Below are 16,046 nucleotides of genomic sequence, written 5' to 3' on the forward strand. Positions count from 1 at the left end.
GCCTCCAAACACTGCCAGCCAATGACTGAAGACGAAAGTGACGTGAATACATTTACTTCCGGTTTCTGTTTGAAACAAGGCGACTCCCCCCTCCCTTGCCTTATTATCCATGGTGCCCTGTCTTATTTCAACATTCGGCTCTGACTAGAGACATCCCTTTGTTGGGCACGCTCTGGTGTCGCAGCTGCGGAGAATAAAGCGCAATATTAAGTGGGTGGATGATAGCGGGGCGGGAGGGGGAACGAGCCGCTCTACCTTCCGTCTCTATGGCGCTATCTCCCGTTTCTTGACATGGCGCATGCGCAGAGACATTCCCTCGCTCCAGGCGAATCTTTCGTTTCCATGGACGCTGTTTCGCTGGTTCAGCTACTGCGCAGGCGCAGCTGGCGCGAGGTGCGTGGCGCGCAGAGAGCGGGAAATATGGAGCCTCCGCGGGGCCACTTCCCGGCCCTCAACGCGCAGGAGAAGGCCCAGGTGGGCGCCGGGCGAGAGGGGCCACGAGGGAGGGGCTTTGGCCAGAGGAGGAAAGGGCGGGAGGGTCTCTTGAAGAGAGGGGCTTTGGCCTGGCAGCTGTGGAAGGAAGGCCCGCCCAGGCCCGCCCCTCTCCTCTTTTTCTGTGGTTGAGATTTCAGGAGGCGGGACAGGGGAGAAGGCCCTCACTCTGCGGTATAGAGCATGTGCTTTGCACGCAGAAGGCCCCATGAGTGGGATTTCCAGATAGGGCTGGGAACCTTGGAGAGTTGCTGCCAGTCAGTGTAGACAGTACGGGCTAGATGGACTCCAATAATCTGACTTTGTGTAAGGCAGTTTCCTATGACCTTGCTTAAACCAGCTGTTTATTTAGAACCATGTGGACTGGATTCTTCCTCAACCTTGGGTCCCCAGATGTTGCTGGGCTATCACTCCCATCATTCCTAGCCAGCATGGCGAGGGGTCAGATATGATGGGAGTTGTAGTTCAAGAACATCGGGAGACCCAAGGTTGAGAAAGATCATGGCTTGGAAGAACACTCTCACTCCAGTTTGCATACAAAAAAAGCGCCTGTTTTTAGTCCCCACCGGCATCTTCAGGTGGGAGTCAGAAAGACCTTTGCTTGAAACCCTGGAGAGCCACTGCCAGTGTCGACAATACTGAGCTAGATGGAATCTTACTTTGTAGGGAAGGAATGTAAACACTTGCTTTGCACACACAAACTCCCAGGTTCAGTTCCCATCAGCATCTCCAGGTGGGAGTAAGAAAGACCCCGTCTGAAACCCTGGAGAGCCACTGGCCCATATATAGGTCCATAACTTAGCAGTAGAGCAACTGCTTGGCATGCAGCTGGTCCCTGATTCCACCTTCAGCATCTCCAGGTTGAGCTGCCCTTATCTGATACCTGGAGAGCCACAGCCGTTCATTTAGAGACACTACTGAGTTGGATAGAGCAATTATCTCACTCACTATAGGGCAATTTCCTATGTACTCCTTTTGGGGATCTGTTTAAACCAGCCTCCCCCAACTTTGTGCCCTCCAGATGTTAGGCCTATAACCTCTATCAGCCCCAACGTCATACAGCTGTGTTGGCTGGGGCTGTTGGGAGTTGCACTCCAAAATACCTGGAGGGCACTAATTGAGGGAGGCTGGTTTATACTGTTGGGGATGCTGTTTTAAGTTACACAGAACCCTTCATTTTGAGTACATTGTTTCGGTGTGCATTCTTGTGTTCCTCCTTCCTCCAGCAAGACCAAGTGTTTGGCAATGCAGTTCATGTAGCTGCTGCCTTCCCAAACATTGTTTTAAAACAACTTGTGGTGACCACCTTGTAACATCTTTGTCTTCCAGCTGAAAGAAAAGTTGGCCTTATTGAAAAGAGAATACAGCAAAACATTCCACAGGTTACAGGTAAGTAAACAATAGTGTCTGCCAAGGACTTATAAGCAATTGATTTCTTCAGTTGGGGAACATGTTTCATCACCTGAGGCCCTTCTCGATGTTCCTCTTCAAGAGGTCCTGAGGGCAGCAACACGAGAGCAGGTCTTTTCTGCAGTGGCCCCTTGCTTGTGGAATGTGCTCTCTGGGGAGGCTCACCTGACTCCTTCCTTACATATCTTTAGGTGCCAGTCAAAAAACATCCCTCTTCTTCCAGGCCTTGGTTAATTAAACACTCTATGGCCTTTTAAACTGGGGGGGGGGGTATTGTTTTGTTTGTTACTATAGTGTGTATTTTTGTGTTTCTATGTTGTAACCCCTCCCCTGTGATCATCTCATGAAGAGTGATATAAACATTTAATAAATAATAATAATAACATTTTTGGCAGAAAATGGAAGCACATCTGATTAAGCGCCGGTCTTCCCATTACCCTTGTTTATTTTGTTTTTGTAGCGTGCTGAAAGAGCTGAAAAGGTGAACAACTATGTCAAGAAAACGGTTGCAGAGAAAAACCTGTTGCTTATGCAAGAGGAAGCTGAGGGGGACCTTGCAGGTAAGCCATGAAAGGCAGATCGATGGTTCTTTGGGTGTTTATCTGTCCTGATGAAGTCATTGCTCCATGGCTCTTGTATTATAGGCTCAGCTCACTCTACCTTTCCCAAAAGGCAGAGCACTTTTTGTAATTATTGCACACGATGCTGTTCTTGGGCAGGCCTCTTGGGCTGAGGACTAAGTGAGACCATTACAGGGAGATGCCATAAAACTTAAGTTTTCTTCTGTTGTTTCTGCTCCAAAACTTTGCATTGTTGGGGTCTTGGATTCTGTTCACTTAGAATCCTGCACATTTTCTGTTTGGCTATGTACAGATGAGGCCTGGTGTCCCAGTTCAGAACTAGCCCCTTACTCTAGGGTATTTGTGAGTGCTTATTTTCTAAAATGAGGGGAACTGGGGCTAAAGCCATCTTAAAAATTGTGCTGGGTAGACTGGAAGCCTTTGCTTTCTACTTGTGAGATCCATGGATAAGCCACAATGAATTGTGCAGAGGAGATGTGCTCCAGACATGTTCAGAGGCACTTTTTATCGCACGCCTCTAGGCTGAGATCAAACATTTGGAAGAATTGCAATTCAGTGGCAAAGCATCTGCTTTGAATTCACCAAGTTCATAAATCTGTCTCCAGGTAGGACTTGGAGAGACTCTCTGCCTGAAACCCTGGAGATCCATTGCCAGGAGTGTAGTCAGTAGTTAGATTGACCAATGGTCTGATTCAATATAATCCAGTTTATATTATACAGCTCCGATATTATACAGCTGTTCCTCTAGTTATACTGCTTTCTATGTTCCCACATATTGGTAATCTGAAGAAAATACCATATGTATGTGTAACCAGAAGCGGTTTTTTTTCTATGCAATCGTACCTCTTCTTACGTATCCCTCTGGATACGCAAACTTCAGGTTGCAAATGTGGCATGTGCGCAGAAGGGTGCCTCCAGTTACGGACTTTTCGGGATATGGCCGGGCCTCCGGAACGGATCCCGTCTGTAACCGGAGGTACCACTGTACATGGACTGTGAGCTCAGTTCTAGCACTCAAAAGAAATTCCTCAGCACTCAATTATTTAATTCTAAGTGGTTTTCGTACCAGATTCTGTTTGATGAATCTCTGGGTTTTAATTTTTTTTTAAAAGGAACGTAGATTTGTCAAGCCTGAAATCTCTCCACTCTTTAGGAAGTGAAACAGTCTTATGTTAAACTGCCTTTGTAGTTTTCAACTTTTTTGATTAAAATGTGCTTCGTTTTGCTGTGCTGTGTGCTTCCTTGATGGGAGAGTGCTGTTATTTTTTCCTTCACAGATGGTGGCTGTTCAAAGAAGAACACTGCAAAAACTGCCTCAGTCACCTTCAAGCCTGAGGCCTTCAACCAAGAAGACAGCTTGCTAGCAAACTTGAGTTCTTCATGTAGCAACCAGGACTGCAAAAAGGTTCTCTTTAGTCCTGCTCTTAAGAAAAACCAGAAAAGTTTGTCAAGAAGTAGAACCAAAGTGCAACAGAGAGCATCTTTGGCTTTGGAGGAGAAAGAAGAATCTACATGGGATGCACCTCTGAGAAATGTGGTACCCCAGCCAGAGAGCTCCCAGGGCTCCAGGTCGCCAGTTTTCAACAGAAGTGACAGTTTATGGATGGACCATAGCATCCCAGTGGCCTCTTCAGGGAACACAGCTGAAGAAGGAAGAGGCAGCGATGTTTCTCCTGTGTTGCTGCATCTGGATTGTTTACAAGAAACATCTGGGCAAACTACCTTTCTTTATGATCTGTCGCGTAAAAGCCAGAACCCTTCACCTGAGCATCTTTGTGAGGAAAGCCTATTTGATAGCTCTGGAGGTCCAGCTGTCAAGAATATTGTGTCACCTGCAGACGTGCAGAATGAATCTCCACAGATGGAGGAGGAGGCAGGCCGGTTTGCAGGCTTAGCTGTGACCATTGAGGCTGCCTTTCATACACATGGGGACGGAATGCAGCAAGAAGGCATCCGATGCCAGGAACCTCAGAAATTGGAGCTCAGCAGTGGTGATGCTCCCACCAGTAAGCCCAGTGGAAAGGGTTTAGGGGATCAGCTTGAAGAAGCTGGATCTCCCCTCCTGGATAGGGCTCTAGCCACACCTGCTAAGGATGTGCTGAGCTCTTGCACAGTAGTTGAGGGGCTCCTGTTTCCTGTTGAGTATTACGTAAGGACAACACGGCTAATGTCCAGTCAACAGAGGGAGGTGAACTTGGCAGCCGTCATTCAAACCCAGCTGGGCAAAAGTAGGAAAGGACAGAGAATTGTGTGCAAGGAGAAGAGCACAGATCCAGCCTCGTCATCCTCCCAAGGGCAGACAGAAAGTGGTGAGCAGAGGGAGGCTGTTCCTTTCCCATTTGCCGATTCTGGTGCCAGCCCTGGCACTTCTCCTCTTCAGTCTCTTTCTAATGAGAGCACATCTTCCAGTGTGGATCCAGTACAGAGTGAAGGCCTAGGGCAGCCCAGAAGAAAGAGAAGGCTGAGAGGGAGGTCTAATCACAAGGCCATGTCCTGCACAGTGGAGGACCCAGCAGAGAACATGGAGCTGACAATTCCCAAGGTTGAGAGTTCTCTTGTGCCAAGTGAAGCTCAGGGAAGGAAAGAAAACCACCATGGAAGAGACAAAGCCACAGTGCTTTACATTACATCTGGTGGCAGCGTGGAATCCAAGCAGAGTGGCAGAAAATGGCCGGCAGAGTCAGCAGTTTCTGCTTCCACACACCCTGAGACTGAGTTAGAGACTGTCCATGTCTCACAGGTGGTGAACTCAAAGGCCAGTGTTCCCTCCAGCTTCATGGGACTCCTGGAAGAAAATGACAAGACATGTTGTCCTGACAGTGGGTCTCCTGAGCAGGCTGGGAATTGGAACAACACTGTGGTCAATCCGGCACAAGTGGATAGAGACCCCTTGCCTCACTATGCACCCCTAGTTGCCTCTGTGAAATGCAAGCGGAGGGGAGCATCCCGAGGTATGTGACCCCTGGACCCAGAGCTCGTTCAGCTTTATCACCCAGGGGCAGCTTGGGGAGGGGGCTCCTACTTGGTCCCTTTAGAGCAAGGGCCGCCAATGCAGTATTTGTGGGCACCAGAGTGCCCACCAATTTCTCCAATGGCTCTCATGAAAGGCCTCAGTAAATATCCCCTTGGGAATATTTTGCTCATTTCCTGTGTACACTGGCTTGGCATCTTCAGTGGAGACCCCTCCCCATGAGGCAAGTTGAGAAAGCTCCCTTAGGTGCCGTATTTTCATGAGGGTGGGCTGACCTGCAGGATCTCCTTAGGAAGTTCTTTGTGACTGGCCCACTTTGAAGTGAGTTGGAGGTGCTGTGCAGCTGGCACACAAGAGGAGCTCCCTGATTGATTGATTGATTGATTGATTGTGTCCCATACTAATTGGGGATGGGGAGGGCTTTTGGATTTCCAGCTTGATCACTATATGCTCATTTTACAGGCCCCTTGGTGGCCTTTGATATTTCCCCATTGTTTTGGGGCCTTATTGAGCTGGGGGATGGGGGCAGAAGTCAAGGCTTTTCAAAACGTCCCTGGAAGCACACAGGTCATTTGCATCTGTCCATTTCTTCCAGGAGAATCCTGAGATGCAGGGGAGTTCACAGCTTAGAGCATCTAGGTTGTTCAGCAAAGGACAACTGAGAGCATGTTTCAAACCAACAGGTCTCCTGCTGCTAATTTGAAGCAGGGTGGCTTTAAGGATCCCAGGAGCCCTTCTAGAGTAAAATCCTCACGACTGCAGTGAATGACAGGCTAAGCTGTTTCTCTTTTGTGTTTGCAGGTAGAAGGAGGGCCAGCCTGCCTGTGGAATCTCGGGATCCTACTTCACTTTACCTCTTTGGGACAGGTTCTCCCAAATTGCCCCTTCCTTTTCACGGCAAGAGAAGTAAGATGTCCAGTCTTGAATGGCTGCCCTGTGGCTTAGATCTCCAAGAATTCCACCTACCTGAAGATGAATTTGGGCTCCTTAAACTGGAAAAGCTCAAAGCCTGTGCTGTAAATCCGCCGGAGACTTTTGACACTGGCCAGTCAGCCAAGTGCCTCCAGGACACTAGTGGGGCTGGCTTTGAGAAAGATTCAGCACTAGGAGAGAATCCCATTTCCCTGGAGAAAGAGCCACCCTTTCCAGTGGGCTCCCCTCGGAAAGCTCTTCCATCAACTGAGTTGTTCCTCTCTCTACCCCTGGAGGGTGTCCCAGAGTCCCAGCTGCCTACCCCAGTTTTCCCCCGTTTGGGGGCAACCCCAGCCTCCCAGGCCTTGCCAGGCACACCTGGCGCATCTGCTTTGCAAGCTCATGCCAGCCCTGAGCCAGGGGACTCTGCAGGTATTTCTGCCTTGCCCAGGAGCAGGCAAGAGGAAGAAGAGGGAGGTGGCGAAAGGATGCCCTCATGGTCACAAGGCCAAAGGGAAAAGAGCTGGAAGCCTGATGAGGACGTGGCCAGCTTTGAAGAAAGGCTGCTGTCAGCTGGCGAGTCTGTTGAGTGTTACAAGGAATCCCCCAAACAGGAAGAAAGAGCAGAGGAGCCTATGGTTGGTTGGTTTATTCATACAATTTCTGTGCTGCTTTCCAAACAGTGTACAAACAATAATCAACAAGAGCAGAGCATCATATTTACAGCACAAGTTATATAATTAAGAGTGTTCAATAAAACAAAAGAGCAGCTAAAAATGCAGCTGAACATTGTTACTCACTCCACCCACATTCTGCTGTAATTATCAATCAGTGATCGCACACTCTTGCTGGGTAGTACCAACTGCTCTCTGCTTTTGGTCATAATTGTAGAGGTCTCTGGGATTCCCAAGGAGAAAGCGGAGGCGTTTCTGTCAGAGCTGCAGGCTTGACCTTCCAGGAACTGCAGTTATAATCAAAACTTGCTCCCTTGTGTACCTCTTTCTTTCCTTTCTCTTGGCTGCCTCCAGAACTCCATGACACTCCCTGTTCTTTGGCCCTGCCTAAGTTTCCCACAGCTTCTCTACGTCTTTGCCTTTCTTTGCTTCCATGTCTTGCCTGTTTCTCCCTCCCTTTATCCCTCAGCATCTGCCCATTCCTCAGGTTCTTGTTGCCTACTGTGCCCCCTTTCTTTGGTCACCGTCACCTGGAGTTCACTTGGGTCCCCTTAGCTACCCATCGCTCAACATTCCTGCCTACTCAGCCTGTTTCTGCCAACACCTCTCTCCCGTCATTCAGCCCTGTGTGAGAGTCCCCCCACCTTTCCCAGCCGGATCGACTTTTCTTTCACAGAAGCTGCATCAATTGCCAGGGTACTGTGGCTGAAACCTTATCCCTGAGCAGGTAGAATGTTCATGAGCATTCCAAGACCATTCCCAGCAAGGGGCAAATCACTGTTTGTTTTTAGCCTACTAGGTGCAGAATACCCTTGCGTCCAAAAGAAGGCAGCCTAGTTCAAGCTTCCACCCTTAGGCAGTATCTTTCATGCATAAATCCTTGGTACAGATGTATAGCCTACCTTGAGTGGGAAACTTCTGTCGCTCCACATGCTGCTGAACTGCATCTCCCAACATCCCCTTTAGGCATGATGGGAGTTGCAGATCAACAAAATTTGGAGCACCAAAGGTTCTCCACCTCATTCAAGGGGTTGGAATATTGAGAGTTCATGTTTCACCTTAACTTCCAGGAATCTTGATTTGGGACAACTGTGCTTGAGCCAAGCTTAGGTACCCTTGTCTGTCCAAAATCACATTTCTGCAGATGTAGTAGTAGTAGTAGTAGTAGTAGTAGTAATAATAATAATAATAATAATAATAATAATAATAATAATAATAATACATTTTAATTATATCCCGCCCTCCCTGGCCAGAACCGGGCTCAGGGCGGCTAACATCAAAATATATGATACATTAAAGCATTAGACTTAGTTTCGGCAACTCTGTACACTCCAATTAAATAAAACCAAACAAATCTAGCCAAACATCAAGTACCTATCTGACTAATTAACAATTATTGCATTGCTTATCAACCTACTATTAGCATTCCAGGTGCCTGGCGCTTAAGAGGCAGGTGGGAACTCTGCTGCCCGGAAGCCATATGGTTCTTCATTTTATTACCTTGATGTTTTATTGCAGAACGAAGTGGCCGTAGAAGACCCAGCAGAGGACAGCCAGAGAAAAGGGAGCTTGCAGATGACCTCAAAACTAAAGGTCAAAGAAGAAAACCATGCCACTTTTTAAAAAAGTGCTTTATTGATGTAAATGCATGCCTGCACTTTATTTTATTTTTTAAACGCCTTTTTCCGATTCTACCTACTTCTGGACACAAATGTGTCCTTTTCCCCCTGGAGGTTGGACCCTGCATGGACAATGTTATTCAGGCTTGCTAGAACTGATTCACGCTTTTGTTTATCTTTTCTTTTATATGCTTTTATTCTATTTTATTGGTTTGGGTTTTTCATTATAATGGAGATTGTATTTATATTGTATATAGCTTACACTGCTTCGGGGTTAAAAAAATTAAGCGGCTCAGAAATGGTTATGAATATGTAACAAAATATTGTAGAGGTGCAGATAGCCACTTGCCTGTGGAGTCAGAGGAGTGGCACAGTGGCCCCCACCCTCTTGGGTGCTCTCCTTTCTCTTGCATCCTCCCTTCACTCTCTCCTTTCCTAGGACAGGCCTCCAGTATAGTGCCAAGAATGCTGCTTTTTTTTTGCATGTGTGTATGCGGAGGACAGCAGTATTGTGGTTGGGTGCCCATGTGTGCTCTCCCTCTCAGTCTCAGGACGTGGGGAGGAAGCGGAAGGGCAGGATTAGCCAAGTTCAAGTATGCGCAAGTACTTGACGTCGTCAGCGCATCTGGCATGAACAGGGGAAAGGCCTTTAGAAATGAAGCACTGAGAGACCACATCTGGTCCATATTGGGAGGAAGGCCTGGATGTGCAGGTGCTTTCCTGGCAAGCTTGAGCCTCAGCCCCTTTATTGAGCTAGCCGCTGGTCTGGTGCCTGTACGTGTTCAGTAAGCTGCTTTTCCCTGTGTAGGGGAGCACCAACCCCTTGCTGCTGCTGTTGCTGCTGCTGCTGCTGCTGCTGGAAGCTCTTTGTGGCACATGATTTGCCTTTGCTGGCAACATTTCCCTCCCACCCACCTGCCCCCTATTGATTCTTTTTCTCTTGTTTTGTACAGAGCTGCTCTGGCTCATGCTCAGTGGACGTGGGCACCGTGTGGTGGGAGGCCGCTGACTTCACAGCACTGTGTGTTGTGACAGCTTGTGAGGCTTCTGTTTCCCTCTGGAGGCATCTGGAGACCGGCCACTGGGGCTCTGTGCACACCTGGCACTTTACAAAGGTTAGAAAGAAGGGGTCTTTGCTCCTGCTGAAATAGAATATGTGTGGTCTGCCCCATGGTGGCTATCATAGCACCAACAACTTGCTGCAGTTGCCCTTGAGTAACTTCTGGAAACAAAAACTGGCTCTCGGCTTCTTCCCATTGGAGCATCTGGTTGGCCCTTGGGATAGCAACATGCTGGACTAGATGGGCCCCCTTTGGCCTCTTCCAGCAGCCAGGCTCTTCTTGTCCTGGAAGGGGGAGCACGGATGAGGAGGAAGAGAGTTGATTCCTGTTACTCTGATTCCCCAGGTTCCAGTCATTCAGATTGTCCCTCTTCCAGGTGTCCAGAGCCTTGTGTGTGTTGCATTGGGAGGACTGGAGATTTCAGAGATCAGGTGAGTTGTGCCTGTTTTCAGAGATCCAAAATGTGTGTTCCTCTGCAACATAATCATTGTGCACCTTAAGTGTTACTTTAAAAATGCTTTTTGGGCTCTGAGTAGAGACCGGCTCTACTGCTGTGGCCTTGAGGAAGGAACCTTGACAGTTAAGTCTTTGTGGTTATTTCTGAGTGCTGCTGCAGAGAAGTGAGATTGACCCTCTTATAACATGATGCTCTGCTCTTTGGGTATTAATAACTCATTCAACTGTACTTCTGTTAGGCCGGCTGAAATGTCATGAAATAGTGTGCAGACTCTCAAGTGCACCTCATCTGTGTCTCTCCCCCTACCTCACTTTGCATTGCTTGCCATCTAGCCTGATGGAGATCTCCTAGAAGTTATATCTACCAAGTAGAATAGCTTTAAAAGAGTAGGATAAGGCCATGAATGGCTACTAGTCATGATGGCTATGTTCTACCTCCACTTTCAGAGGAAGCATCCTCTGAATACAAGTTGTTTGGAATCACAAGTGAGGAGAGGGCTGCAGTTGCACTCGGATTTCCCTTGTGGACTTCCCAGAAGCATCTGGTTGGCTTCTATGATGCTGGACAAGATGGGCCTTTGGTATTTGATCTGTTTCAGCAGGGCCTTTTTTATGTTGTTAGTTTTGGAGAACTCGAAAGCTTGCACAGTATTTTTCAACATTTCAGCTGGCTTAATAAAGGTATTTCTCTAATATGGATTTTGCAATGCTTCTTACAGACCAGTACAGTTACCATTTACCTTTTCAGCAAGCAGTGCTACAGGTTACTGAGTTACCACAGTTATGCATAGAAAAAGACACAGAAAACCTCCCATCAATGACTTCGTGGCCTTTGGGAGAAGCAGAAATACAGAATTTCCTTGCAGTGCTCTGTAAAAGAGCTGAACATAGCAGACCCTTTTCATAGTGAACATAAATACACCCAAATCTCAGAAGTTCACAGTACATACTGTAAGACAGAGGCAAGGAATTATGAGGACTGCCTTGTCAAATAACCCTGTTTTTCTTGCATGGTGGCACAGAGATGTTACCAATACACTAAGGTTCTCAGCATACCTGCCTGAAGTAAGTGCTGTTGACATAAGGGAGGGATTACAAACATGCTTGGAATTGGGGCCAAAAGCTAACATGTCACCTTTTCTTCTAGGTTCTTGTTTTATTCTTCTGAAGATGGCTGTGTTAAGCAACCCCTCGTCAAAACTGGAAACATAAATGCTGTCCTTGGACTAAAGAATAGGAGGCTGGTCAGTAGTTGTGGGTCACTCCAAGACCAAGAAGTGGAAGTCCTCTCTTTCTCTGAGACAGGAAGGTGAGAGGTGGTGGCAGCAGCAGTGGGAAAGGAAAGTTGGTGTTGGGGGGGGGGCGGTCCTTTGATCTCCTGGAGCAGCAGCAGAGACAAAAGGTGTTTTGCTGTCTTTGAGACATCTTCTACTTCTTTCAGCTTGGTTTCAACATCCCTGGGGGTTTCTTTTGTTTCTAGGAATAAGGAGAGGCAGGCTTTGATGCCTCCTGAAGAGACTGTTTTGGCTTTTGCTGAAGTTGATGGGATGGAGGAGGCTTTAATTGCCTTGACTACCACAGATTGCTTGGTGGTCTGGTAAGCATCTGTATGGAGTTTACTTGCACCACTGCCAGAACAAAGTTTTTCTCTAAATCTAAATCTAAAAACTTCCCAGTGTCCTAAATTAATGAGACTCTGATGTTTGACTTATATTTCATAAGGAAACCAGAAAAAAGGTACACTGCAATTTTATAAACGTATATTCCACCCCCGCTCACATGGGAGGAAATATTTGTTTGTGGGGAGAGGAGGCTAGTAAATGACACTTTAAATATTTTTAAATTATTTTTTAAAATTAAGACTTGGTAATTCAACAGCATACATTTGTCTTATATTGTTTTAATTTTGGGGTGGGGTGGAAACAATATTTTTAACATGCTAATCTTGGCAAGCCCAGAAAGTAATGATTGATAGTGGATTTCCTGTGAACAGTCCTGAGACTTGTGGATATAGAGTGGTATATTACTATTACTAATAATAATACTAATACAGCTGTACCTTGGTTTTTGAATAGCCTAGTTCTCAAACGTTTGGCTCCCAAACGATCGAAACCTGGAAGTGACTGAAACTCTCTTGGGTTTCAGACTGGGGAGTTTCTCCCAGCCCTACCTGGAGGGGCTAGAAATTGTACCCAAGACTTTTTGAATGCAAAACAGGTGCACTACCACTGAGCTACAGGCCCTTCTTTGTACACAAAGCAAGCTACACAAGCTGGCATCAGTAGCCCAGTTAATACCCCTGGCTTAGAGGCCCCTTCCCAGCTCGCATCCATCTCCTTAGATAAGGGAGTAGCTGACAGGCAGCCGGCGGGAGAAGTCTCTCCTCTCCTAACTGAATCAGAACTAAGGCTTCAAAGCAGATAAACATACGTGACCTCATTTTTGCAGCAACTAACAATTAGTCTTGGGGTTATCCTGACTATCAAGATGTTGTTTACAGGCCTTCCAGAACATTTTCACTGTTTGGTTCTACACCCCCCCTTTTGCTGCACTCTGTACAGGAGCAGGTGACATTTGCTTTCTCCTTTTGCAGGAACTTGACAACTGGGCAGCTGCTGAGGAAGGTTCGCCTTGGTTCTTCCTACCCAGGATCTGTCTGCCACAAAGCCTATTCTGACTCGGTATGTCTCTTAAAGCAGGTTCTGCTCTGTGAAATACACAGTGCTGCAGTTTGGGCTGGGTCAAGGAGCAAGGCATCTTGGGGAAAAGGGGATCTGGGATTCAAGTTGCACCCTTGCACTTACCTCTCCCATCCCCACCCCTGATGTTCTGGTCTTTGTGCTGCACTAGCTCCCTAGCTCTAGACACAACCAAGGTCCAACTTTGACCTTGAAGGCCCTAAATCCCTTTAGTTCTGCATTCCTAGGAGGTTGCCTTCACTCCTACATCCCATTGCAGTGTAAGGCATCAGCAAAGTCTCCATCAATGTAGCCTTCTGTTCCCTGGGTTAAAATGTTTCTGGATTGGCATCTAAGAGCCAAACCAAAACGTTTCCCGATCTGAGATTTTAACAGAAGCTCTGCTTTCAGTCAGGTTTGCAGCAAGCTGCGTGCAGCTTTCAGACTGCAGCATGCCTTGAGTCTTTGAGGTGGGTTAGAAACAGAGTCACAATCTTGTTAAGGGGGCACTACTTTCCTGAGCCCTGGTTCTCCTCTCCCTCCCCCCGGTTCCACCACCAGTTGCTGCTACTTTTGTTGCTTGCTGAATTGACATTTCCACTTGCTTTTCCTTCCTTGTGGATCAGGGCCTCCTGTTCGTAGTTCTGAGCCACCCGCATGCCAAGGAGAGCAACTCATGTGTGAACCCTGCCTTCCAGGTGGTTGTGCTCAACCCCAAGACAGCGAGGAGTGCTAGGCTGATGTCCTTATCTCTTCCCCTGGGAAGCACAGGAAGGCAAGTTGTTGCTTGTTGTTGTTGTTTCCACCCATAAAACCAGCAGTTAGAGCAGATTGCAGCCAAACTAGGGTATGGGGATCTGACTGCTCATTTAGCTCATTTCTTCCTACTCTGGCTGGCAGCAGCTCCCAGGCTCTCTGGCAGAGGTTTCTCCCAGTCCTGTTACCTCTGATAACGTTAACTGGGCGCAGCAATGACTGGGGATGTCCTGTATTCAAGGCACATGCTTCCCCTCCCCCACTTTCTTTCCAGCCCAGTGGAGCTACATTCCTGCTGATGCTTCTGTAGCTCTAGGTCACTGGGAGGGCACTGCCTCCTTCCTGCCAGCCTCCTGTGTAAATCTGATTTTAAGCACTGGAGCTTCCTGGACTCTGGTGAAGGGAGCTGCTTCCTCTGCAGCTCTTCATGTCAGGAGTTCCTAATGAAGCCTCTGCTGGCGTGTGTCATGATGGGTTATCATTCAAGTGCAGACCACTTTCTGCCTGCCACCTTCTCTGCCCTTTGAACATCCTGGACCTCTTCCACAAACAGCTTTTTTTCCTGGTTGATGATGAGGATCATTAAAACATGCTGTAACTTCCACTTCTATTTAAGCAGGCTTTTTAAGGATCCAGATTTTACTGCACTGTTGTGATTTTAAAAAAACAGCCTTGTATAAAGTTGTAGAAAAATGTTAAATCTGTTTTTAATCGTGTGAGTCCTCTGTGTTTCTTGTTTTTATTTTGACTTTATGCTCTTGCATTTTAGTTCTACTTAAAAAAAGTTAAATAGTTATGTTATGGGGCAGCATTAATCTGGATATTGCTTTTGGCTCTAGGTACTTGGAGGGTGAAGTGAAGGGCGCTTCTGCAGCAGCTGTGCTAACATCTGGAACCATTGCTGTCTGGGATTTATTTTGGGGGCAGTGCACGGCTCTGCTGCCCCCCAACTCTGAAGGGAGCTGGTCTCTCGCCAGGTGGTCTGTAACTGACACTTGTCTGCTGGCTGGGCAAAAGGACGGCAGTGTTTACATTTACAGTTATACAACAGCTTTGAGGGACTCGCTTGGTTAGATGAGTTGATTTGGACAAGATTTCCTGCACTTGAACAACATGTAAGGACTAGTGGATCCATTTCTCCAAAAAGTTGAATGCTTTCAGGAATAAACCAATTTCAAAAGTGTTATGAAGTAGCCCTAGGAGAAAGTTATATTCTGTTTATTCTGGCATTGCCAGTATAGTTGTGCCTGCTGGGGCCAATGGTAGTTTTATCCCAGAAGGCTGGTCTCAGGAATTGATAATGGGCACGATCCACTTTGAACGTTTTCTTTGCATACCCCAATGGGCTTCCCTGGGCACAGCATTGTGCAAAATCTATTGTTCTTACTGTTCACCCTCTTGGGCAGGCTTTGAACTGTTAAAAACATTTTCTGGAGTGTCTTAAATGTAATATTAAAATTTCTTTTTCAAAAAATGTATAAAGTTTTCTAGGTGACGGGTTTGTTTCTAAACACTTATAAATTGCCTAAAATTTTCCAAGTGCTGTATGTGTATCACTGAAAGATAAGACAGTCCATTCACCCAGCCTCACAATGGTAATAGACCCAATAGAAAAGGATGAAGTAATAGACACAACAGAAAAGGAAAAGGGAATGGAGAGGGAAGAAGAAAGCAAGTGTTGGAGCAGCTAATCCTTTACTGTCCATTATGATGTCTCCCTCTCCATAATTATCCTCCTGGGCTGCAGAGAATGGTCTACAGAAAGCTGGCATGAAAGTGGGATGGAGTACAGTGGTACCTTGGTTCTCAGATTTAATCCATTCTGGGAGTCCGTTCGACTCCTGAAATGGTTCGAAAACCAAGGCATGGCTTCCGATTGGCTGGAGGAGCTTCCTGCAATTAATTGGAAGCCACAAAAGCCACATCGGACGTTCAGCTTCCAAAAACATTCACAAACTGGAACACTCACTCCCAGATTTGCGGCATTCGGGAGCCGATTTGTTCGGAAGCCAAGCCATTTGACTACCAAGGTACCACTGTATTTGAGATTTCAGGCACACATCTTCAAATTTCTAAAGGACTGTCACATGAAAGATGGAGCAAGTTGTTTTATCCTGCTCTGGAAGGTAGTACTCGAACCAATGGCTGCAAACTCCAAGAAAGGAGATTCCAACTAACCTTCAGGAAAAAACTTTCTGACAGTAAGAGCTGTTTGTTTGACAGTTTGGAACGGTCTCCTTTGGAAGGTTGTACACTCTCCTTCCTGGGAGGTTTTTAAGCAGAGGTTGGATGGCCATCTGTCATGGATGCTTTAACTGAGTTTCCTGCATTGCAGGGGTTGGACTAGATGACCTTTGGGTTCCTTCCAACTCTACAATTCTGCTTCTACGGGGGATCCCTGCCCTCCGCAGCACAAAGTAAGTAGAGAGGATCGGG

General features: G+C 47.0%; 1 protein-coding gene across 2 annotated transcripts; it reads left to right on the plus strand.

Moving 5' to 3' along the window:
- Positions 1-38: 38 nt before the first annotated feature.
- PALB2 (partner and localizer of BRCA2) lies at positions 39-15,149 on the plus strand. Of its 2 annotated transcripts, none has more exons than XM_083584669.1 (13): positions 39-474; positions 1,822-1,881; positions 2,363-2,462; positions 3,761-5,434; positions 6,256-7,004; positions 8,559-8,633; positions 9,613-9,774; positions 10,066-10,151; positions 11,324-11,485; positions 11,657-11,773; positions 12,770-12,857; positions 13,481-13,629; positions 14,450-15,149. In XM_083584669.1, the coding sequence occupies exons 1-13, from the start codon at positions 292-294 to the stop codon at positions 14,682-14,684; spliced, it is 3,840 nt and encodes a 1,279-aa protein (XP_083440795.1). In that variant the 5' UTR covers positions 39-291; the 3' UTR covers positions 14,685-15,149. The 2 variants fall into 2 exon arrangements, 1 of the variants encoding a protein (XP_083440795.1); XR_014541363.1 differs by having other exon boundaries at positions 257-474; positions 10,066-10,310; positions 11,133-11,485.
- Positions 15,150-16,046: the final 897 nt, after the last annotated feature.

This window comes from Podarcis filfolensis (assembly GCF_964270895.1).
Source record: "Podarcis filfolensis genome assembly, chromosome: 14".
In the NCBI taxonomy this organism is placed as follows: Eukaryota; Metazoa; Chordata; class Lepidosauria; order Squamata; family Lacertidae; genus Podarcis; species Podarcis filfolensis.